We start from the raw sequence: 23892 nt of genomic DNA on the forward strand, positions 1-23892 counted from the left end.
GTTGTGATTGGGAGGCTAGGTCCCAGGGACCATGGAGCTGGTGAGAGCAAGGGAGGTCCGAGGAAAGTGGGGCAGGTGGCGACTGAATGTGCCCCGAGGGAAGAAATTCTGGGAGATGGAGCTGCACACTTGGAAGGATGGGTAGGATAGGGGAGGAACTAGTGATGTCGGGGCAAGATAGGGCGGATGGCGACTGACTGTGCCCCGAGGGAAGGGGTTCATGGCAATGGAGTTGCAAGCATGGAGGGATGGGTAAGATAGGGGAGGAGGGGACTGACATATAGAGACCCTGGAGGCCGGTGGAAGCCTGATGGGTTAATGTGTTGGACTGGAGGAAGGTGTCTTGGGAGAATGGGGCGGTGCTGTAAGCAATGTCGTTAGTGGAGTTAGGGCTTGCTAATAATGTGGGGGAGGGAGCAGGCAGGTTAGCGTGATGACTGTGCTGTCGCTGTTCGCACATTGCATACATGGCAGGTGAGTTGTTATTAAGAGTTAGGGTAGTTAGAAGGGGGCCCTTCGATGCTGTGGGATCCAAGGATGAGGGTGGAGAGGTAGGAGATAGATATTGCAAGGGCTGGGGGAGGAGAGGTAGAGAAGTAGGAGAGGTCGGAGATAGAGATTGCGAGGGCTAGGGGTCCTGCCCTTCCGTGGGGAGCAGAATTGGCATTAGCCACTGTATTCATGATGATGGGGAAAAGTTTGTCCAGTAGCACTAGATTGCGGTCTGAGGGTGGAGAGGTAGGAGATAGATATTGTGAGGGCTGGGGGTGGAGAGATGGAGAAGTAGGAGATGTCAGAGATAGAGATTGCGAGGGCTGGGGGACCACTGGGGGCCCTGCCCTTCCAAAGAGGGCGGAATTGGCATTAGCCACTGTATTCATGATGGTGGGGGAAAAGTTTGTCAAATAACACTAGATTGCAGTCTGAGGCTTGTATAAGGAGGGTTCCGCTCTTGTAGAGGGAGATGTTGGCATCAACTCTGAAATCCAAAGAGGTTGCCACTATCAATCTAAGGCCATGAGGCGTTTTCAGGGAAGTGGAGATACTGAGCAGAGAGTAGAAGGCCTTCCGCCATTGAGCATGCCGTTTAGTGTAGAGGATGAGGTCATTTATGGTAACACCCTTTCTGATAGAGAAGTAGGGGTCTGAGATAAGGGTTTCCGGATGCGTTTTAAGTAGTCTATGTTTGACGTTTTTTGCCGCATTTTTCGATAGGTTCGGTAGGGGGAACAACCTTTACAACGCAACTTTTACAACGCACTACCTTTACAACGCATTTTTTACAACGCATAATCCATTACAACGCATGACATTACAACGCATGACACTACAACGCATTTTTAAAAACTACCTTTACAACGCATTCCATTACAACGCATACTACCATTACAACGCATACTATTACAACGCATAATATTACACTACACTATCCAACACTTACCCTACTGTTGCACCCCCTGGAGTTAGAATAGTAATTTTTACCCCTATACTATCCAACACTTACCCTACTGATGCACCCCCTGGAGTTAGAATAGTAATTTTTACCCCTATACTATCCAACACTTACCCTACTGATGCACCCCCTGGAGTTAGAATAGTAATTTTTACCCCTATACTATCCAACACTTACCCTACTGTTGCACCCCCTGGAGTTAGAATAGTAATTTTTACCCCTATACTATCCAACACTTACCCTACTGTTGCACCCCCTGGAGTTAGAATAGTAATTTTTACCCCTATACTATCCAACACTTACCCTACTGTTGCACCCCCTGGAGTTAGAATAGTAATTTTTACCCCTATACTATCCAACACTTACCCTACTGTTGCACCCCCTGGAGTTAGAATAGTACTTTTTACCCATATACTATCCAACACTTACCCTACTGTTGCACCCCCTGGAGTTAGAAAAGTAACTTTTACCCCTATACTATCTAATACTTACCTTAAATGTAATTTAATATTATGCGTTGTAATGGTATGCGTTGTAAAGGTAGTATGCGTTGTAATGGAAATGCGTTGTAAAGGTATTTTTTTAAAATGTGTTGTAGTGTCATGCGTTGTAATGTCATGCGTTGTAATGGATTATGCGTTGTAAATAATGCGTTGTAAGTGCATGCGTTGTAAAAGTGTGCGTTGTAACGTCATACATCCGTTCGGTAGATATCTGATTCAGAAAGTGTTATGTCCAGTGGTTTCCAGGTTGGGAGAGAAGCGGTTCGAAACAATGGGCTCCATGTTATCACAGGGCTTGTTTCCAAACAAAGGAGGTGCAGGTAAGCAGGCGTCCGGGCTGATGTCTGCCCCCACCATAGGAGGCGTGGGTATTCCAAGTGACCAGGGCAGGGGTCGGGGCGTGACAGAGGGATTCAGCAAGGAGAGCAGACGATGGTTTGAATCGTAATTGCTAGCGGTGCTCCTCGAGATCCTTTGGGTAGATTAGTCTCTTAAGGGCCAGATTATCAAGTGCTAAGAGACCGGAGGCTGGACCGTGGTGACTGGAAGGCAGTCCCTGGGATGGATTTCCCACATTAAATGGGAGGCAGTTCAGGCAAGCAATTTGCATTCAACCATAAGGATATAGTTATCACCCACTGTGTGATATTGGGCAAACACAGCAGGGCCCAAGAGTGTCGATATAGGTAAAGTAACTGCCCACTCCAAGATGGCCACCACAGTTTGGGAAAGGAGCAGGCCCATTTCTATTTCCATGCTCATCAGATCCTCTAGACCCGGGAAGGGGGCGCCCTATTCAGGATCTAAGGTAGGAGGACAAAACGGCAGACTAACCATAGCAACATGCCATAAAATATACAAAATGGGCGCTCATGAATGCACACAACAGCCCAAAAGGAGTCCAAATAAAAGGCCCGGCTCATGTGGCAGCCACAAATCAGTTATGAGTAAAACCAGTAGAGCCGGCAGCACCTTCGGGCAAGCCAGAGCCGGCGCGGCTCATTAATCAGTGCCCGCTGAGCCTGTAGCCCCCAGCCCCAAACTCCTCATTAAGTCGAGACAAGAAGAGACCGCGGGGGGGAACATCTAGGCCCCCAGGAATTTATTAGCGGTGGCTGGTGTTACGTGCTCCGTTCAGCGCACTCCATCAACGACCTGACTCAACCGGCCTTCTCTCAGTGCATGGGAGCTCACCCGTGCTGTGGCACGACGTCCCAGAGCACAGCGTAACAGCTCCTGAGCCAACTGAGCCTCAGGGGTCTCGGCAGCAAGGGGGAAGGGGGGTGCGGTGTTCTCCTGCTTCCAGAGCTCACCGTCTCAGACTTGGGGGCTCGGGGGTGAAATCCAGCACATTGGAGACTCCCCCTCCAGCTGCTGGATCGGACCCCCGGGCCCCCTCTGTCGCAGGGATCTCAGCGACGGCTGCTATGACGGTGCGGTGATCTCCATGATGAGTCCCCAGCTTACCGTCTGAGCCTTGGAGCTCAGGGTGATGTTCAGCGCCCCGGGAAAGAGGTGATGTTGGTCCGGCAGGAGAGTCACCCTGTGGCTGCTACGATGGAGCTCTGCATCCGCTCCAGATATGCCAAGGCACCGGTCCCCAAAGAAATCAACGACGGACCACCAGAACAGCGGTATCTCCAACGAGCTTCGGTAGGTTCTCTCTCCTTTGTAAAGTTGCGTTACGGAATCTTTGTGGATGGGGGCATAGACAGGGATATTCGCACAGGTGTGACCCCAAGCCCCGGAGCTCCTATGTCGAGCTCCTACTCGGCGACCATTTTAGCTAAGTTTACCTTTGTGAATAATGCCCATTTAGTTCAATACCATCCCCAAAGGACTGACTTCCTGGGACTAACCTATAAGATATATAAGCAAGATGGCGGCGTGAGCGGGTGCTTCTCGGCTCTGCCACGACCGCCAAATATCCTGCACCTGGCTGCTGAAAAACTGCCAGCGGCCCACAAAATCATTGCTGAACGCCCCTCCCTGTGTACTGCGAACAATCTGAGCCCTTCAGAGATAACCACAACTACAGGGAAGCGAGTCGGAACAGCGAAGACTTAGGCTTCAGGCTGCGGCCCACCGGACCTCTGCTGTAGGCGTTCCCGGCCGGGGGCCCCTAACCAGCTGCAAGTGGCCCTCTCTGCTTACAAACCAAGAATTACCCAACGATCCCCCGGCACCTGCGGAGTGACCGCGACATCACTCTTCTGACTCAGCTTCGCCTGGTGAACAAGCAGGGTGCTTGCGGGTGACGGCTCTGATGATGAGAGGGTCCCGCACTTAACAGCTGATGCGCAGCCGGCACTGTGAGGCAGTGAGTGTCAGAACGGAGTTAACCTCCAGCGATCTTAATGGGAGTTCAGAGGACTGGAGGGTTACCGAATTATGCCCACATAAAAAACTCTGACGACAAAATGGCGCCCGCCAGGGACATAACACCATAGAGAGAGGATGACCCAGCATCCGGGTCCTGCTGTACCAACTGGAAAGAGGCATAGCAGAGAAAAAGTAATTTACAGAGCTTGTGGCAAGTCCAGCTTCAGAGTCACAGGGATCTACAGATTCTTATAATCAGCGCTCTACACTGGGAGTGGCGGAGCTGATCTCCTCGATGCGGGTGCTTAGTCAATTTTGTTCAAGATCGCTGGGGCATCGCGGAGCGTAAAACTGCCACATGTAAGCCCAATTGTGGGCTCAGAAGACTGATTGGCGCTAAAATTAATCCCCTAGAAACCTCGGCAATTACTCTTAAATTGGAATTCGCCGAGCCTGAACCTAAAATGGTGCCCCCCAAGGTACTTCCACCGGAGAGGGACGATGTCCCTAAAATGGCGCACGCCGAGGTATTTCCACCAGAGTGGGGAGCTGTCCCATTAGTCGAGGGGGTCCCGATGTATAGATGAGCTACTACTCATGGACAAAAATTGGACCTCGACCAGACCTTGAGCATATCCCCCATCCGGCTCTTTAGCTTCTACAGTGTAGATCAAAATGGCACCCAACACATTCATTTACTGATCTTCTCCTACTACCATCAACATTGGCTGCATAGGGGCATCAGTCTCCCAGGCTACTGAACCAATGACCCAACTTGCATTTCTCCTTCTACAGTGAGGGTCTTTCTCTACCAGCCCGACTGTCCCTAAAATGGCCTCCATAAGTGTGCCCTTGTCCAAAGCACTCCTTCTCCCCTTGTTGGGGGTGGATCCAGCATTTATGCCCTGGAGTCTCAAAGATCCATCTGTGAGAGTCCATAGCGACAAGGGAGTCCCAAATAGCGGAGGACTGGAAAGATCCCCTTACCGCTGGGAGCCATCTCCTACCCAGCCGGACGTCGGACACTGTGTTTCCGCTGGGTTTCCTAGCCCCTCCCCCACCTCTTCCCTCCTTTATTCTTCAGAGTGTGCCCGTGGCCAAAGCACTCTTACTCCCCTTGTTGGGGAGGGATCCAGCATTTGTGCCCTGGAGTCTCAGAGACCCTGCTGAGAGAGTCCACCGCGACAAGGGAATCACAGATAACGGAGGACTGGGAATGATCTCTTTACTGCTGGGAGCCGTCACCTACCCAGCAGGATGTCAGACACTGTTACTTCCTCATCTCCACGCTGTCTCCTACCCCCTCCCCAAGCTCTTCCCTCCTTCATTCTTTGTCTACCTCCTCTATTCCTTTCCTCGCTCCCCTGAATGTTTCTCCCCCTGCCTGCTTTGTTTATCCTTATGCCTATACTATGCTTTTGTAATTCATGTAACTACGCTCCAGCAACTGATGTAACTGTGTAACTATGTTCTGAAACAATGTTCTTCCTCATGTAAAGCACTCTGATACCTCTGGGTCTAGCCAGCGCTATATAAAACTTTTCAAATAAATAAAATATATAACCTGGGAGCAACACCTACATCCTGGCATTAAGGGTAGAGGGTACCTTAGGCATATATTATATTTTTCCTCATACTTCACTGCAATTGCTAATATATTTCCTGAGGGTTTACTGAAGTCACTTACAATAAAGGTGTGGGCCCAGATAACTTCAGAAGCCCAAGGGAAGTGTCTTTTTAGAAAGCCTGCCACCATTTCACACAAGGGATCTTAGGGTGTGGAATATAAATCTTTGGGGCAGAGTGTGTACACCACAAGGACTGCTCACCACCATGCCGATCATCTGTACGTGTCGTCACTGATGATCAGCTAGGGATTCCTTCCACCTGAAACTGCTGGTCTGGTCCTATAAATAGCCGCACTTTCTTTAGTGAGGTTGGCTTACTTGTCCTGGAGCTGATGTTATCGGTAATAAGCTCTCCTTGCACCCAGGCAGGCATCTTTGGCAGATAAGGGCATAGTCTAGGAAGAGAATGTAGTCTTCCTTGTTCCCAGCTGGAGGGTAAAGGACACCACAGAAGCCCACCTCCGCAACACAATCCCCAGTCCCATGCAGGACCTAAGGGTGATCATCTGGAGAAGCCCAATACTGTTTCATGGAGCCCGACACAGGCCCGCACCCAATGGAAATAGTTCATTGTTTGAATTTCAGATGCCTTTGTCACTCAATGCACAATACAAATGTGCAGGCCCTCCTCCTGGTCCTCCTTGGAGATGTGCCTTAGTGAGGGATTGTAGCCCCATCTAAGCAAGACTTGGCAAAAAACACTCCTTTTAAGGACATGGACGGTCCTCCCTGGGTAGAGGGGCAGCGATTGTCATGTACACAGGCTGACCCTCTAGCAGAGAGCAATGAAGGTGCAACAAGCAGCTGATCTAAATGCTTCTGTATCTAGAAAACGAAAGAATTGCACCTAGGCATACCCCACTTCTTTGGCACACCTGAAAGTGCCTGGGACTGGGTGGTAGAGAAGAAATCTACAGAAGAGCAGCTGAGACACAGGGGCCTCTCCCATCTCTCAAGACCTTAAAGCTCAGGGGGCCCAAGAGAATGCTGGGCACAATGGCGGCACCACAGAAGAGGCACCTCACATGGTCAGCGCAGTGACGCACATGAAGAAACCTCAGAGGGATTCAGGACGAGGAGATGGAGCACCACATACAAGAAGCTCCCTAAACCTGGCACAGAGACTTAATACTAGAAATATGGCATGACTTTGAACTGCAAAGGGCGTCTTTTCTTCTCCCCTCTTGTTAACTGGTAAGACTACACATTGTGGGGACATCTCAAACTACAAAAAGTCGAACGTCCATTCTTTGCTTGGCACACACTGGAGCCTAGAGTGCCCAACACAACAAAAAACTCTAACCCAACCCCAGCAATTGTTTTACAGAAAGTTGTTCCTTATGGGTGACAAATACTTAATGGATAAAGGTGGAGGATGGTGGGAGAGATGGGGTGGGAATTAGTTCAGTTTGTATAATGCAACTATCATGTATGCCTCACGACCACAGATTAGACTCATCGTACTTCCCCCCTAAGGGAGAAGAAAATTCCCAGAGATTACTGACTACCCTCTGGAATGTGAATAACCTCAACAGTAAAATGAAAAGAGGTAGGGTCTTACACTTTTCAAGAAAGCATTCCCCGATGTACTCCAGGTGTACGATTGATTTGATTTATTATTTATAAAGCGCAAACAAATGCCGAGAAGGGTCTTCACACCTGCTGGGTTGGAGCTGCAGCTTTCTGGGAAGATAAAGATACAGACAAGTGTATCCCTCTGGCTTCAAATGGAAAATAAAATTCCCAGGCAACACTCAACAAATACAGTACAAGAAATGAGTTCAAATGAAGAATTAAAAAAAACAATAATCTTTTAATTAAATAAACAAGTATATTGATATTCTGTTAAAAAGACATCAATTGATGACATTCATCAATACATATCATAAAGAACATGATTAAAAAACAACAAGTGGCAGAGATCATTTCTTCACCAGAGGATCCAGAGGAGTAGCGCTTTTGCTGCATAAATCCTTCCCATTGTCAGTCTTCACAGTGCACAACAACACCATGGGCTGCTTTGTAGTGATTTCCAGATTAGTGAAGGGAAGCTTCTGGACCCATCTACCTCTGCCCACACTACTTAATAGTACCCTACAGGCAATGATGGACTGGCTGGTACCACACCAGAAGGAATGATAATTGTAGGTGGAGATTTTAGTGCCATCATGGACCCTGCTGTTTGTATTTTGTATTTGTAATTGAATTTATAGGGCGCGCAGCTACCCACAAGGGGTCTCCCGGCGCCAGTAGAGTTAATGATTACGCATCACAGTTGTTATTGAGAGAAGAGCCAGGTTTTAAGGTCTTTGCGGAATTTTAACAGAGATGGTTCGAGTATCAGTGTAGCCGGAAGAGAATTCCACAACCTGGGGGCAACGCAGGAGAAAGAGCATCCGCCCATTCTCGTCAGTTTAAAGCGCGGAATCAGAAAGTAGCCATGAGCTGATGATCTGAGGAGGCGGGATGGAGAGTATTGTTGGACAAGGGCCTTGAGGTAACCTGGGTCGACCCTTGCTTGATTTTATGCATAAAACAGAGGGCCTTGAATTTGACACGGTTAGCGATACGGAGCCAGTGAAGGTCTCTAAGAAAGGGGGAAATTGGAGATCTCCACGGGACCTTGCAAAGGAGGCGGGCGGCTGAATTCTGTACAAGCTGAAGTCTCCTCTGAAGCTCCAGGGTAACTCCTAGGTAGAGCACATTGCCGTAGTCCAGGCAAGAGGTGATTAAAGCCTGGATCACCGAGCGTCTTGTCCATACTGGGAGCATCCATAAACTTTTACGGAGCCACCCCAGGATGGAGAAGCAAGTGGCTGCCACCTTAACCACTTGATGTCGCATGGAGAGCGAATCGTCCAGGACAAAGCCAAGATTGCGAACCTGGGTTACTGGAAGGGGTGGTGGGCCCATTTCTGACGGCCAGTGTGCAGGGCTCCAGAGGTGCTTTTGCTTGACCAGAATGAGCACCTCCGTCTTATCTCCGTTCAGTTTCAGGAGGTTCGCCTGCATCCACTCTGCCATTCGGCTAAGTCCTAGTTTAAGAGCAGATGGAGCGTTTGCTGCGGCCGAGGAGAGGGAAAAAAGGATCTGAGTGTCATCTGCGTATGAGGATAGGGAGAGACCAGAGTCTTCCACGATGGTTGCTCGGGGTCTCACGGAGATATTAAAGAGCATAGGGCTCAGTGAAGACCCCTGCGGGACACCATACGCAGATGAGCGAACAGAGGAGGAAGAGCCGGAAGAAACAACCTGAAAAGTGCGGTGATTTAAGAAATAGGCCAGCCAAGCAAGGGCAGGGCCAGTAACTCCAGCCGTTCTCAGAGCTCTCAGAAGAATGGAGTGTGAAGCCATGTCGAATGCAGCGCTTAAATCTAAAAGAATAAGCGCCGCGGTCTCACCGTGATCAAGACGGGTGCGCAGGTTCTCGGTAACCCCCAGGAGGGTTGTTTCGGTGGAGAAGTGGGAGCGGAATCCCGATTGGGACGGATGTAAAAAACCTATAGTCTCCACATGAGATGTAAGATGTATGTTGATATGCCTCTCCAGGATTTTTGAGAACATAGGCAGCAAGGAGATGGGCCGGAAGTTGGCGAGCGTCTTGGGGTCTGCACCGGGTTTTTTTAAAAGTGGCACTACCAAAGCTCTTTTCCATTCATCCGGGACTATAGATTCCCGCAATGAGGAATTCAGGAGCTCTTGAATGATTAGTAGAGCGTCAGGGGAGAGCTGGTGAAGGATGTTCATAGGAATTGGGTCCAGAGGGGGAGCCTGAGTTGACCTTTGTTATGCAGGCGAGCAGCAAGTTGGAGTCTAGCAGGGGCCATTCAGAGATCTGTATTTCCTGAGATTGCGGGCTCAGTGAGTCCAGAGTAGGGGGGTCGGGAGGGGGTATGGGGGAGACTCGGGACAGGGCATTGTAGATGGTTTCGACTTTGGATATAAAAAAGTCAGCAATTTCATTGCATTCCACTTCCCCTAGCGCAGGTGGAGTGGGGGCGGTACTTGAGCCAGCTAGCTTCTTGACCATAGAGTAGAGGGCTTTCGGCCGGTTAATGGCCTTTTCAATAGACTCTGAGACAAACAGGGCTTTTGCCTTTCGACAGGCTTGATGGTATTGCCTGAGTACTGAACGATAAGTTAATTTGTCATTCAGGGCGTAGGTTTTTCGCCAAGATCTCTCCAGATGTTTGCATTCGGATTTAGTTACTTTCAAATCGTCCGTGAACCATGGGGCAGGGGCGAGATGCGGGATCAGTAGTCTAGGACGCGGCGGCAGATGGTGATTAATGTTAGAAGTTAACCAGTGGGATACTTCCTGAGCCAAAGAGGTGCACCCAAGATTGGTATCGGGGCAGGTGGCCATAAGAGAGGCGTTAAACGCCGAGATGTTCAGCTTAGACCAGGCTCTATGGTTATTCCTAGTGCCAAGAAAAGGCATGCTCTTTGTAGTATCAGCAGGCAGAGTGAAGTGAATGGCATAATGATCGGACCAGTCGAGGGGGAGGGCAGGGGAGGTGCAGTCAAACAGAATATTGGAGATGACAGGATCAAGTAAGTGGCCTGCCTGATGGGTAGGGCCTCGTTTGCGCAGTGTTAGGTTGATAGCCTCGCAGTTGGATAAAAACATTTTGCTTAATCCGTTCTGCGAATCCTCTAGATGGAGATTTAGGTCTCCCAGGATGGTGAAATTTGCTGCCTTCATAGCGTGGGGGGCTACGCGCTCAGCGAATGAGGTTAGCCACTGTGTAGGCTTGTCAGGGGGGCGATAGATTAGGATGCCCGATAACGTCAGTCGAGGGGAAACTGCTATTGTTACACAAGACCCAATTTTACCTTGAAGGACTGCTTCCCTTTCTAAATGGGTGTTATCCCGGGATCTCAGCGATGTAAGACAGAGCATACATGCATTATTCACCTCCACCACTCATCTTCCTGCCCTGGAGGTAGATCTGGGAAGGGTGTCTGGGTTGTGTATTCTCCTGAGATGTTCCTAAGCTCACTCCCCGATAGAGCTGAGCCTGTGTCACCAAGATTGAAGTCTCTGAAGAATCTGGCACTTAAATGCATGGTGGCTTTTAGAAGACGACTTCAGAGATCTTCTCCGAGAGGATAAAGAGGTTTATTTCAGGAATATATGATGTTACAGCACATGCAATTACAACACATGCTTTTACAATGCAGTCTTTACTTTGCAACTACCATTACATTGCATGATTTTACAACGCATGCCATTAAAACGCATTTTTAAAACCTACAATTACAATGCATTCCATTACAACGCATAAACTTACAACGCATAATACTTTTAGGGCAACAGTAGGGTAAGTTTTGAAAAGTGTAGGGGTAAAAATGACTATTCCCACTCCGGTGAGTGCAACAGTGGGGAAAGTGTTGGATAGTGTAGGGGTAAAAATTACTATTCCCACTCCAGTGAGCGCAACAGTAGGGAAAGTGTTGGATAGTGTAGGGCTAAAAATTACTATTTCCAGGTATCCCAAAACCCATACCCACCCTAATACTAAAAAGATCTCCATTACTTACCTTATAATGCGTTGTAATGGCATGCGTTGTAATGGCATGCGTTGTAATGGCATGCGCTGTAGTGACATGCGTTGTAATGGCATACATTGTAATGGCATGCGATGTAAGGGCAGTTGCGTTGTAACAGTTGCGTTGTAAAGGTAGGTCGTGGTAATGACTGCGTTGTAATGGATTTTTCCCTTATTTCAGCCTAGACTTGGGTATAGTGCTAGGAAGCCTTTAAGATGGGTGTTAGAGGGGAAGTTTAGTCCTTATTCCTTGGAAGACCCAATGATGGATAGCATGAAGACTTGTCACTTGAGCAAAAACTTACTAAACTAAAACAAAAATTGAGTAGAACACATGATGACAATACTTTCAGCAAAGTTAAGGTCGCCAGACTTACAGTCAAGCAATGTGTGCTAGAAGCTGCTAAGCCCACGTGGGCAGCCTCTCAGTACAGTGGTGACAAAGTGAACAAACTGTTACACTGGCTGACCAATGGAGAAATGGCCGCAACAGCAGTTTCTACAGTACAAGAGCCAGAGAATTACCTGATTACAGACTTGCTGGGAATTGCAGACACATGTGCCACTTATTACAAATGGCCCTATAAGAGGCAACCACCATCAGACATAGATGTTGAAAACCAGCTAGAAAATATATCTAGCTAGCCACACCCTCCAAAGGGATGCCTTACTAGTATTAGACCTCCCTATAACGCCAGAAACAAATTCAAAAAGCAATAGGGGAGATGCTGACTGGAAAAACACCCAGCCCTTCAAGGATCCCCCATGAATTTTTAAAGAACGGTGCCTTGTTCTGACTCCCCATCTTTTAGGAATGTTCAAGGAGGTCCCACATACAGGTGTATTAGCTTATATTCTCTGAGGATATACTATCTTGGTAATACCAAAACCTGGGAAGCCTCCAACGAGTTGCTCCTCATATTCCTCATTTCACTTATCAATGTAAAGGCGCAGCTCTTAGCTGAAGTTTCACCAGTAAACTTGTGAAAATAATTTCCACACTTATTCATGAGGCTCGGAATGGTTTTATGCCTAGTTGTAGTGTGTGTCATTGCCTGAGACGTTTGCATGTAGCCCTATCAAGAATTGATCAAATCTGAAAGGCCAGTACTATGGTCCTTATAGACTTTGAAAAAGCCTTTGACTCAGTAAATTGGCTTTTTCTCCTTCAAGTCCTAAAGAACAGGAATTCTGGCCCACTCTTTATCAGATACATTAAAGTTCTCTTCACTGCTCCGTGAACTAAGGTCCATCCCCATAAAAATTTCACTTGAGGCGAAATTTGGAAAATGTTTTGAGCGTGGGATGTCCGTTGTTCCCCCCACTATTCACCCTATTAGTAAAACCACTTCCCAGTGGGTTGGGTTGGGTTGGATTCACAGGTGTGGGCGATCAAGTGGGGGAATGGGCAGGAAGATAGAGCCCAATAGAATCTCCCTCTATGCTGATGATATGTTCTGTTTATGTGGAAAAAACAGACCATACCACACCAACATTGATGCAGATCCTGAGGCTCTACGGGGCGCCGCTGGACTTTCAATTGCGAAAATTCCATATATGTCCCATTCTTTTGGCCACGCCTGGAAACTCAGCATAGCTTGAGGTTTTGGTGGGACAAGCATCACCTTAAATACCTGGGACTAATCATGTCAAGAGACCCAGGGCTCTGCAGGAATCTGTATCTCTCTGCTCCACCAAGTGCAGCGAGATATTCAGTCATGGAGCACACTTGCATTGTCTGTAATAGGTAGACGCGCGCTGTTCAAAATGATTTCACTTGCTGAACTTCTATACACACCCCTATACAACTGCTGCCCAGCTTTTTCACAGGACTCCAATCCTTCCTAACCAACTACTTGTGCACAGGTGGCCTCCCACTGGTTTAAATCCAAAAAATGCATGCAGTCACCTTAAGATGGAAACCTCTGGCTACCAGGCATTCGACGTCACTACTAGGCAGCCCATTGATCCCAATCATTGGTTAGATGTTCGGAGACAGGGGTGACCCATAGACTAGAAATTGACCTCCTAGAAAAAGTGGGGCTGCTTGATCTACATTATGGCAAACCACACCATGTGCATTACCCATGATCAAAAGACACCCGTTGAAGTGTTGGCTCTGTGCCCTGAGGTGCACAGATGCGAGGGTACACCCACCTGCAACACTCGCTACTGGTAATGAACGTGGCTGGCTCAAGTGACACGTCTAAATGGAGTTAGGCTCTGGGGCTGAAATGGAAAATCGAAATTGGGGAACATCTGGGAGGGCAACTGCATGAAATCCTTTAGACAGCTTGCACTACAATCCAGTCGCTACCACAAATCCCTGTTCTTCTGCTCTTCACAACCACGGCCTGCACAAGAGACGCACATTGATAGCTCAATGGCTACCCCGGAATGAGGCCTGCTAGAGCCTAGATTCACAATGGGAAGGATCTAAAGCAGAGAGGAGGTGGCCTAACTCTAGGGCGGTCGATCTCGAATCTGGGGAACTGGGTGGGAGTCGTGACGCTAAACATCCTGTGATTCTGGGCAAATCACTTAATCTACCTGTGCCTAACAAAAAAAAAAATTGTCCTCAAATGTGTCTCATGTAACGCAACTGGTGCCATGTAAAGCTCTCTGATACCCGATGCGGGTCAAGTTCGCGCGATATAAAACTCTGTAAAACAAATAATAATACAAAAACAAAATGGCGTTAAATGAGGGAGGAGAAATTCTTCCACACAGAGTATGAAACAATCCTGAGAGACTTTGGAGAATGAACAAAAGCCACGACCTTGCTGCCTGTGACGCAAAGCTAAAGCCGGGCCGTGCGTCCCCGCAATATGTGAAGGTCTTATTAGCAGGGAACACTGCTTTCAAATACAGCGCCCTCTGGACGGGTGGCGGGAAAGCCCATGATGCTCCTGCACGCTGAGGTGTGCTTCTGGGAATTATGAGGCTGGGAGAGCACAGGAAACTGTGTACAAAACACGGGAACACCCCGAAAAACCTGGTAAGACTAGGAGCCCTTGGTGTTACCCAGCCTACCACGTGTGTTCAGATCTAGGGCCTGCACTTTAAGTGAGTTAAGTGATATGACACTCTCCGGTGCTCTAAGGGTGTTAAATGGTTCATCGCCGGGTAACTCGGTCCTGTTGTAATTGCAATAAAAAAATACAGAGACATAAAAAAAAGTGTGCTGGGATCCCGCATTCTCAACTGTGTTTCATTTACTCGGGTGGTTGGTTGTGCTTTCTGTGTTATAATATATATTGCGACTGCTTCATTGGTGCAGTTTATTTGGGCAACAGTGACGGTATCAGTACTGTTCGTGTGCTCGCATGACTTGTTTCTTCTGTTTTGTTCTGTTGGATTACTGTCATCGAGAGGCAGTGGTGATTCCGCATGCCACTGTTCAGAGTATTCATATTCTTAAGGCTGTGCGCGTTCGCTAATAAACTGTGCGTATGCCACTATGAAGGAACCCCTGCAGATTGTGCCTATGCATATAGGACTTTCATCCCTACCTGCTGCATCTGTCTGCCTTTCCTGCTCAGAGCATGTGACTTGTAAACGAGGCTCTGTTGTTTTCCAACCATTCTTAGAGCCCCTGCATCTCCCCTCTGCCTATTGCTGGAAGAGTTAACCCCCCACCCCCCCCCAACATTTTTAGTTAGCCCTGATCCCCCCCTCTCCACCACCACCACCACCCCCCCTCCTGAAATTTGGCTCTAGTTGCGCCCCTGTGTGCCTGTATAAAGGATATTTAGGGCATCCCTTTCCTTTCCTTGCCTTGAGATTTTCTGGGGCCCTGGTCGCTGAAAAAGATTCCCCTATTGTCCAGATTTCTCTTGAGACGAAATCTGAAACATTTTGTGAGCAGAATGAAAACGAGGCGCAGGCTAATTATGCAGCAGGTGTAGCTGCTCCAGGGCGCGGGGAGGTGAGCAGCCCACGGCTTCTCCTACTACAGGGCAGGGGATGAAGAGGGCACTTTTCCATGCTTGCGTTAGGGTCATGGCACTTATGCTGCTCCTCTGCTACAACCTGTAAGGAATTATTCCTAGAAATCCAGCACTTTGCCCCGAGTCTGTCCCTCATGCCGTGGCCTGTACATGCCTTGGAATGACCAGCGACCGGATATGACGTCTCTGCCATCTACGGGCCCGGTGGAAGCTGCAGTGTCTGACATTGGCTAGTACACAGATGGATTTAGCGGCTGAGCGGACTAATGTATCCATTCAAGACCCTCTGTTTGACCTCCTGGTCACAGGTCCACTTCCGGGCTGCTCCACTCAGCCTTTCTTCCTCTAAGGTTGATGAAAAGGAGTACCATTTGATAAAAGTCTGTTACTCAGTGCTCAGGTGTCGCGTGGGTGACTGTGCACTTTACAAACACACACTCTGTGTTTATAATTCCCCAACTCCTTGTAGCGCTGGTGAATGTTTCTGTCCCTCTCACCCCTGAATCCTGCGCGCTGTATCTCACGCTCCCACGCCTGACTATCACCTCAGATGGAGGGGCACAGGGCGGCACGCGGGCACAGACATCTCAAAGCTGCACGCGGCATCATACAGGAGTTTAAATCGGGACTATCACGGCTATCCCGCGACCGGCACCTCGTGGACACACACTAGCAAAAGCAACAGGGGTATACCCAAATAACCATTAAATACCTGGGTATGGACACGTGGAAACACAGGCAGCTTACAGCTGTTTGTACCAGACACGGGCATTTCAGTGAAGCACGGACACCTGTCAGATGCGCGGTGCATCGCACATGTAATTTACAGGGGCACAGACACGGGCACCTTACAGCTATTCATATCAGCACGCGGACATTTCAGTGCAATACAGACATCCGCCAGCCGCACATACCATCAGAAACGTACTTTACAGGAACGCAGACACAGGCACCAGAGGGCTATTTGTACCAGCACACGGACATAGGAGTGCTAGGAGCACAGACCATCACACGTGTACGTTACAGGAACACAGGCACAGCGATCTTAGACACAACACTACACCATACAGTCGCACGTATCTTCTTACAGGACCCAAGGTGCCGGCATCTAAAAGCTGCCCACGCGCACACAGCTCACTGGTGCGAATATGACTCCACGGAGATTGAGACATTGACGTCTATATCTGAACACAGCAGGTCACAATATCCTGAGCACGTGCATCATAACTCTGGACGCACCGTCCCACAGCCGCCTACAGGCATATCTCACGGGAACGCAGACATCTTAGAGGCATTTAAGAGCTGCGCACACGCGGACACACGCGTATTCTCTCACGGGCAGGCCCACTCTTTTCTCAGGATTATAGGCACACTCGTGTGGCAGGAGCGCAACAGTAATCTCGCAACATACACAGCGGCGCACTACTGATGCAAGCAGCATCTCGTGACTGCATTTAGTCAAATTACAGCAACGACCACAAATCTCCTGGCTGCGCATAGGCACGTCACGGCAGGCACTCACTTCCGCGCGCATACCTGTCCCAGCAGCACGCACGGCATAGGGCAGATACGTGAAGACCGATTATAGTTGCACACAGTCATATCACAACATCAGCATGCCAAAGCTAGACACATGCATGGCTGCACTGCTGCACAGAGGCGTGCCACAACTGACCACACCGCATCTCACTACTTACTGCACACAGGCATACAACGGTCACACACAACATCGAGCAGACGCACAAGGGCATGCCACAGAGGATAGAGGAACACGCAACATCTCAGATTTGCACACTGGCATGACACGTCTCACAGCTGCCGAACCCTTGTGAATTTCCCAGCGGCACACATGGCATCTCGCAGCCACAGACAGGTCACAGACGCGCACACCGCTCACAGCCGCACACAGGAATGTCTCACCTGCACACGCAGAATCTCATATCCACCGAGAGGCAGGGCACAAACGCACACGCTGAGAATCCTCGCATCACACTGGGGTACTCACAGCTGCACGCGGACATGGGGCATTCACAGCGTCACATACAGACACTAACAGCAACGCACGGGAATGGCATGGCGATTCACCAGCGCGCCACAGATGCCCACACAGCATCAGATGCGCACAGCCCTGACACACATCATCTCGCAGCTTCACATAGCGCTTCGACGCCTCGTCAGGGTGTAGTAAACGCTATATAAATGCAATCACAATTACATACAGACACTCACAGCAACACACGTGAACGGCATGGCAGCTCACACAGAGTGCTACAGACGCCCACACAGGATCAGATGCGCACAGCCCCGTCACACTTCATCTCGCAGCTGCACGCAGGCGTCCCACAGCCCCACACCCGGTCTCCCCCCAGCCCACGCGTTTCCTGAGCCCGCCCTCTCATCCTCGAGGGGAAGCTCCTCGCAGTGAGTGGTGTGCGTGAGAATCGCGCTGGTTACACAGTCCTCTCATCTCCTCTCCTCGCTGACTCCGTCAGGACATCCCGGGGTTGCAGCTTCTTCAGACACCGCCCGCCCCCTTTCTAGTCCAGCCGACCGCACCTCGGTCTCCCTGCGCCTCTGGGGACCAAACCACCAAGAACTCTTGTGCCTGTGGTGGCTGTGCGCCGGGACCTCGCCGAACCTGTGGGACTGTGCGGCTGCGCCCTCAGCGCGTCCTATTGATCTCCTGCGGCTGTCCTCGAGCCTCCCGGAGCCTGTGGGGGCTTTGTGCTTAGAGCCCCCAGGGGCTGTGGCAGCACACCCCACGCACGGAGCCTGTGGGGCAGTGCCGCAGGACCTCTCAGTCTGTGGGATCTGAGTGTTCAGAGCCTCGGGGCCTGTGCCATCACAGCCACGGAGCCTGTAGAAGCTGTACCCTGAGATCTCACTGAGCCTGTAGGGCTGTGCCCTCTGAGCCTGTAGGGCTGTGCCCTCTGGGCCTGGAGGGCTGTTATCTCCAAACTCCCCGAACCTGAATGATACTATGCCCTCGGTGCCTTTGGGCTGTGCTCTCTTCGCCCCCTGACCCTGTGATGCTGTCCTGTCTGAGCCCACTAGACCTGAGGTCTGTACCCTCAGACCCTGTGGTGTTGTCCTGCCTGAGCCTCCAAGGTGATGTTCCTAAAACCTTGTGGTGTCTACTGCCTGAGACTGTAAGGACAGACCCTCGGAGCCTGTAGTGCTGTCTGTCTCTCCACGAGCCTGTGAGAGGCTGTCCATCAGACAGTGTGCTGTACTGTCTGAGCCTGCAAGGGGCTGTCCCTTAGAGCCTGTAGTGCTGTGTTGTCTGCACCCCCCCCCCCCCCTATAAGAGGTTGTCCCTCAAAGCATGTAGTGCTCTGCTGTCTGAGCCTGTAAGGAGTTGACCCTTAGGCCCTGTGGTGCTCTACTGCCCGAGATCCCTGAGCCTGTAAGAGCCTGACCCTCAAACTCTGTGGTGCTGTGCTGTCTGAGCCCCCGAACCTGTGCCCTCACTCCCTCCTGCGCCAGTGAGGACTCTGCCTCCCGAGCACATAAGTGGCGGCCCCTCCCTCCCGCCCCGGGCCCAGACCCGCTCCCAGCGCAGCCGCCGCCGCTCGCCTCTCCGCAGATCCTCAGATCTGGCACTAACCGGGCTGTTGTGATGCGTATTCCCGTAGACCCCGGCACCAGCAGGCGCTTCACACCTCCCTCCACCGCCTTCCCCTGCAGCAAGATGGGCGAGAGCAGCGGCAGGACGCGGCCCGAGCCCCGCACCGTGGTGGACGTGCTGGCGGACCATGCAGGGGAGCTGGTCCGGACCGACAGCCCCAACTTCTTGTGCTCCGTGCTGCCGTCCCACTGGAGGTGCAACAAGACGCTGCCCGTGGCCTTCAAGGTAAGGGGGCGTCGGGGGAGCGGTGGGTGTTGGGGGGGGGGGGGGGGCGTGGGGCTGTGGGCAAGGCTGGTGAGCTTTGAGCAAGTTGGGACCCTCGGGGGTGAGTTGTAGCAGTATTCGAGCGAGGATGGATACATTGGAGAAGTGGGGAGTGAGCTTGGTGAGTTTTGAGTGAGTTGAGACACTACTGGAGTGAGCTGGACGGGTGAGTATTCGGGTGATAGTAATTACCTTGGTTGAGGTGGCGCTACTTCTTAGCTAAATTGCATCCTTAACATTTTTGCGCTGAGAAGTATCACTAAATGCTGAATAACTCTTCTCCCGTAATTGAAGCGTAACATCACGGCTAATTCCGCGTGGTTGCCCTACACGGAATTACGCCAGTTACCCCCACCCCTTAGTTTAGAAAGAATGCGAGCAGCAGATTGGCCGGGTGATTGCCGGCTTAGCTTGATGAACGGTGGGGTGAGTCGCAGCTGTGGTGGGTGGACTGTATGAGCGGTGGGTAACCTGATGACAGCCGGGCAGGCTGAGGAGAAGAGAGTGAGGTGGGTGGGTGCCTGGGTAGCTTAGGTGAGCCAGGAGGTGAGGTGGGGGCTGTTGTGGGGAGTTGGGCGAGCAGGGTTGAGTTACGAGAGACTCGGATGGAAGGGTGTGATTGAGGTGTTTGTGGGAGGCAAGTGCCTGGTCGGAGCCCTGGGTGACAAGTGCCTAGTGGGTGCCAAGTGTCTGGTCGGGTGGCCTGTGACACACGTGCCCGGTCGGGTGTCCTGGGTGACAAGTGCAAGTTCGGGTGCCCTGGGGGACATGTTTCTCTGCCGGGTGCCCTAGAGCCTGGTCGGGTGCCCTGGGTGACAAGTGCCTGCTCGGGTGGCATAGGTGACAAGTGTCTGGTCGGGTGGCATAGGTGACTAGTGCCTGGACGAGTGGACAGGGTTTCTTCTGTAAGTGAGGTGAGTCGTGCGTGGTGGTGAGCAGTTGGCGGCTGGTCCTTGACAGTCGGAGGCCAGGGTTATACGCATCCCCCTTGATTGACTCGGGTTTGGGTCTCCTAAGGCTTGTAAAACTGAGCCGCTCTAAGGGCCTAAGGCAGCAGCAGCCATAGAAGACAGATACAACTCTTACTAACCTACATATATACGCATCCTGTGACGTTTACCCTTAAGTTATCAGCAGGTGGGCGCATGCCCTATAGAAAAAAATAAACACAAGTCTCACCAACGTCCACAGCTCAGTCCTACAAAGTCTGCATTGTAACCCTGAGCGCGCTCACCTGCGTTTTTGCATATATATCCCTTAACACGCAATACAGCGGTACATGCAATGTCCTATATGTGGCACAGCATGAATGGCCCTCGAAGAGAATTTTTCAAATTGCAATTTTTTAATTGAGTTTAATACATACATTGTAGAAAACAATGAAACATAAATAAAAACAAGTTCATTAATTCCCGCTAAAATGCGCACACGGGGGAGGACCGGGGCCCAGTGCCATGCATATAGTATCATATGAACCCAGTCTGCGAGGGAATCCTAGAGTCGGGTAAGAACCGCCGCATGGGGCACTCATAGCGCTGCGAGGCCGCGCTCGTGGCAGGCATTCGCTCTGCATATGCTGATAACATAAAGTAGCGCCCAGCAGAGTAGAACTGGGCGCTTTCTACTTTAACTCCCAAGACGCTGCTTTTCTCCTGGCCTGCCCCAGCATATTCATTAACTCCATGTTGTTTTGTCCAACAATCTTTTAGGCGGCCTCCCTGTCCAAATCCCCTCTGACCCAGATCCAGGAGCATTTTAATTCATATTTCACGAGCAGCAGAACTCTGAGCAATGAGATGTCCCACACGCACGTCATTGAGCGGCATTATACATTAACAGCACCTTCTAATGGACCTAAATGTATCTGGGAAGGCTGTGAAGAATGTTACTTTGTTCACTAATGTGTGTGTGTGTGTGTGTGCGTGCGTGCGTGTTTGCGCGAGTGCGTATGAGCGTGTGTGAATAAATTGCATTGTCACAGGCACTGAGTCTGCGGTGGTAAAAACTGGCACTGTTATGAGTGCACGCACACACACACACGTACATCCTAATACCTTGCTGGACATTATTGGAGCTTCTAAATGTTATTACCACTGCCACATATTAGATTTACTCCTGTACACAGATACCTTTGGACGCCACAATGAGACAGAATCATTAAAACGATGGCTCGCGGTGTCTCTTCATTTGTGTTCTGTTTCGTAAAATCTTGAACATCTGTCAGTAGAATCAGGAACATTAAATGTAGGGTTTTTGAAGTCCGCAGTACTCAAACACATTTATTCTGTGTGTGTAATAAACATTTAGAAGCAGCTACATTTGGAACCGAAATTGCACATACAGTAGGAATGGAGAGGAAGGCTGACTGAGAGAAATGTATAGCTTGAATATAAATGTTTATCATTAGTAGAGGTTGGCTCGGACTGCTCATCACAAAATCAAGAGCAGCTGATTACATTTGCAGTTTAAACTAAATAGGCTAATGTCAAAAATACAGGTACGAGTAAAAACGTCCCTGTGTGCGAGCAAACAACGAACCCTGCAAGGAGGGCGGGGGGGTCGGATTACGGTTCGAACAGTGGGTTTTACACCTTTTCGGTGGAGGTGAGACCGCAACATACAATCTTTCTTTCCCATTTAAGTCCTGTGTCGAGGGCTGGTAGACAGTGTCAGAATCCAGTGCCCCGTGTGTCTTTTTTACGGGGTTTAGTGCAGTATGGGCTCTGTGAAATCATCCGGCCTGTAGGTATTTGAGAAATGATTTGTTTTTATGTTGAACAAACCCCAGTGTATTGCCTGCGCTCACCACAGTCACTGGGAGAGATGTGATCTGGGGCTGGGCTGGAGATAGCGTGGGTACAAAACGTTCTAGTTGTAAGCCCGGTTACCCACAGTGTGACCGCATTGTGTGATCGTGGGCAGACCGCTTTATCTCCGCGGGCCTTCGTTCCAATCTCCTCAAAGGGGAAGTGCTCGGAACTAAATTCCACAAAAGAGAGCGCTAGGTTAATAACCTGATTTTAAGAACTGTCGAATAATAGAAAGATTCCGAATGAACGAAGGAAGTCGGTGGCTGGTGTTAGCCTCAGTTCCTACTAGAATTCTTTGCGTCACTGAATTATGAAAGCTTCGCTTCCTAAGGCTATAGCGCTTGAGTGCGCGCCTAGTAGGCGCTGTTGTGAGTGCAGAGTTCGGAATTATCCGCTTCCCTGCTCTGTGAATGGTCTGTTCCTTGCCCTAACCCCCATGTGTTCCTTCCCGGCAGGTGGTGGCGCTCGGCGATGTCCCCGACGGGGCCGTGGTCACAGTCATGGCCGGCAACGACGAGAACTACTCGGCCGAGCTCCGCAACGCCTCGGCGGTCATGAAGAACCAGGTGGCCCGGTTCAACGACCTGCGGTTCGTGGGCAGGAGCGGGCGAGGTGGGTACCGCTGGGGGGCGCCAGTGTGGGCACTGAGCAGGTGCCGTGTGGGTGCGCTGTGTGTACAGATGAAACGCTCGCTGGGCCTTCACTGTGTGTGTGAGGGGATACCTCCAAAGGGACAGTGTGGGGGCAGGCGCAGGGGTCCCCTTGGGCGGGGGTGCAGAGTGCATTCCACCATCAGGAAGTGCTATTGTAAAGCGAGAGCTAGCGGTCACTATGACCGATAAAGTGAATGTCACACTGAGGAGGAGGTGGGGGGGGGTGGTCAGAGTAGGGGTCATGCCTTGAAATGCCCCGTGCGAATGTGAGACCAGTCTCAGGCCGCGGAGGTTAGATCTGCGCGTCGTCTGGTCACTGTGTGGGGCATGTAGTGTTTGCAGGAATCCTCGCTGTGACCATGGCGGGTGAGGGCCAGTATGCACGCGATGAAAAGAACGAAAATAACGCATCCCTGTGCGTGCAGGCCCCCCAGTCTGAAGAAACGGACATTGACAGCCTCTGTGCAGAGGTGGGGGTACTCTGAGAGGGTGCAGGCTAGGCTCCATGCAGGTACCAGGCGGAGTACATTCTACACGCAGGCGGGCACGGCATACTGCACGTGGTTATGCGTGCCAGCGCCCCGTGGGTGACTACGCAGGCCAGTCTATTAGTAGGAACCGGGTGAGGTGCATTGTGGAGTGGAATGTTCAGTTTATATGGAGGGATCACGGTGGGGCCACGCGTGGTAGACAACTGTATGTGCCAGTGACGAGGATTTCTTTGTGCCACTTGGATTTTGAATGGGTGTGGGGCACTGTACATGTTACATGGCTTCTTGTGGTGTTAATAATATGTTGGGTGCGCTGTCAAAGTAAATGGCCCGATGACTTTCATTGCGCAGTAAAGGTCACTCAATGTACATGGAAATGAACTTTATATGTAGGTACCACGGTAAGTGCATTGCATAAGAAAGTTGGCACTTTGATTTCAGAGTGGGTGGGGAGTGCACGCCAATCCGATGCGGGAACATGTTATGAATCTTTGCACTGCTGTGCAGACGAACTGTATGTTCCATGGAGAGGCAGGTCGCGGCTTGTTGTATGATGCAGTGTATGAACAACTGCATTCTACCTCATCTGTGCATTTATCATCCTTTTTTTGTCTAGGCCTACGTGTAATATATTCATT

General features: G+C 50.4%; 1 protein-coding gene across 4 annotated transcripts in view; it reads left to right on the forward strand.

The window, feature by feature from the left end:
- RUNX3 (RUNX family transcription factor 3) overlaps window positions 1–23892 on the forward strand; it is a 460239-nt gene that overhangs the window by 271911 nt on the left and 164436 nt on the right. For all 4 annotated transcript variants that reach the window (XM_085647821.1, XM_085647818.1, XM_085647820.1 and 1 more), the window contains 2 exons: window positions 19044–19261; window positions 22566–22722. In XM_085647821.1, the coding sequence (XP_085503947.1) occupies window positions 19100–19261; window positions 22566–22722 (319 nt within the window). In that variant the 5' untranslated portion in view covers window positions 19044–19099. The remainder of the gene's footprint in view (window positions 1–19043; window positions 19262–22565; window positions 22723–23892) is intronic.

The sequence above is a fragment of the Triturus cristatus genome, chromosome 3_2 (assembly GCF_964204655.1).
Source record: "Triturus cristatus chromosome 3_2, aTriCri1.1, whole genome shotgun sequence".
Taxonomy (NCBI): Eukaryota; Metazoa; Chordata; class Amphibia; order Caudata; family Salamandridae; genus Triturus; species Triturus cristatus.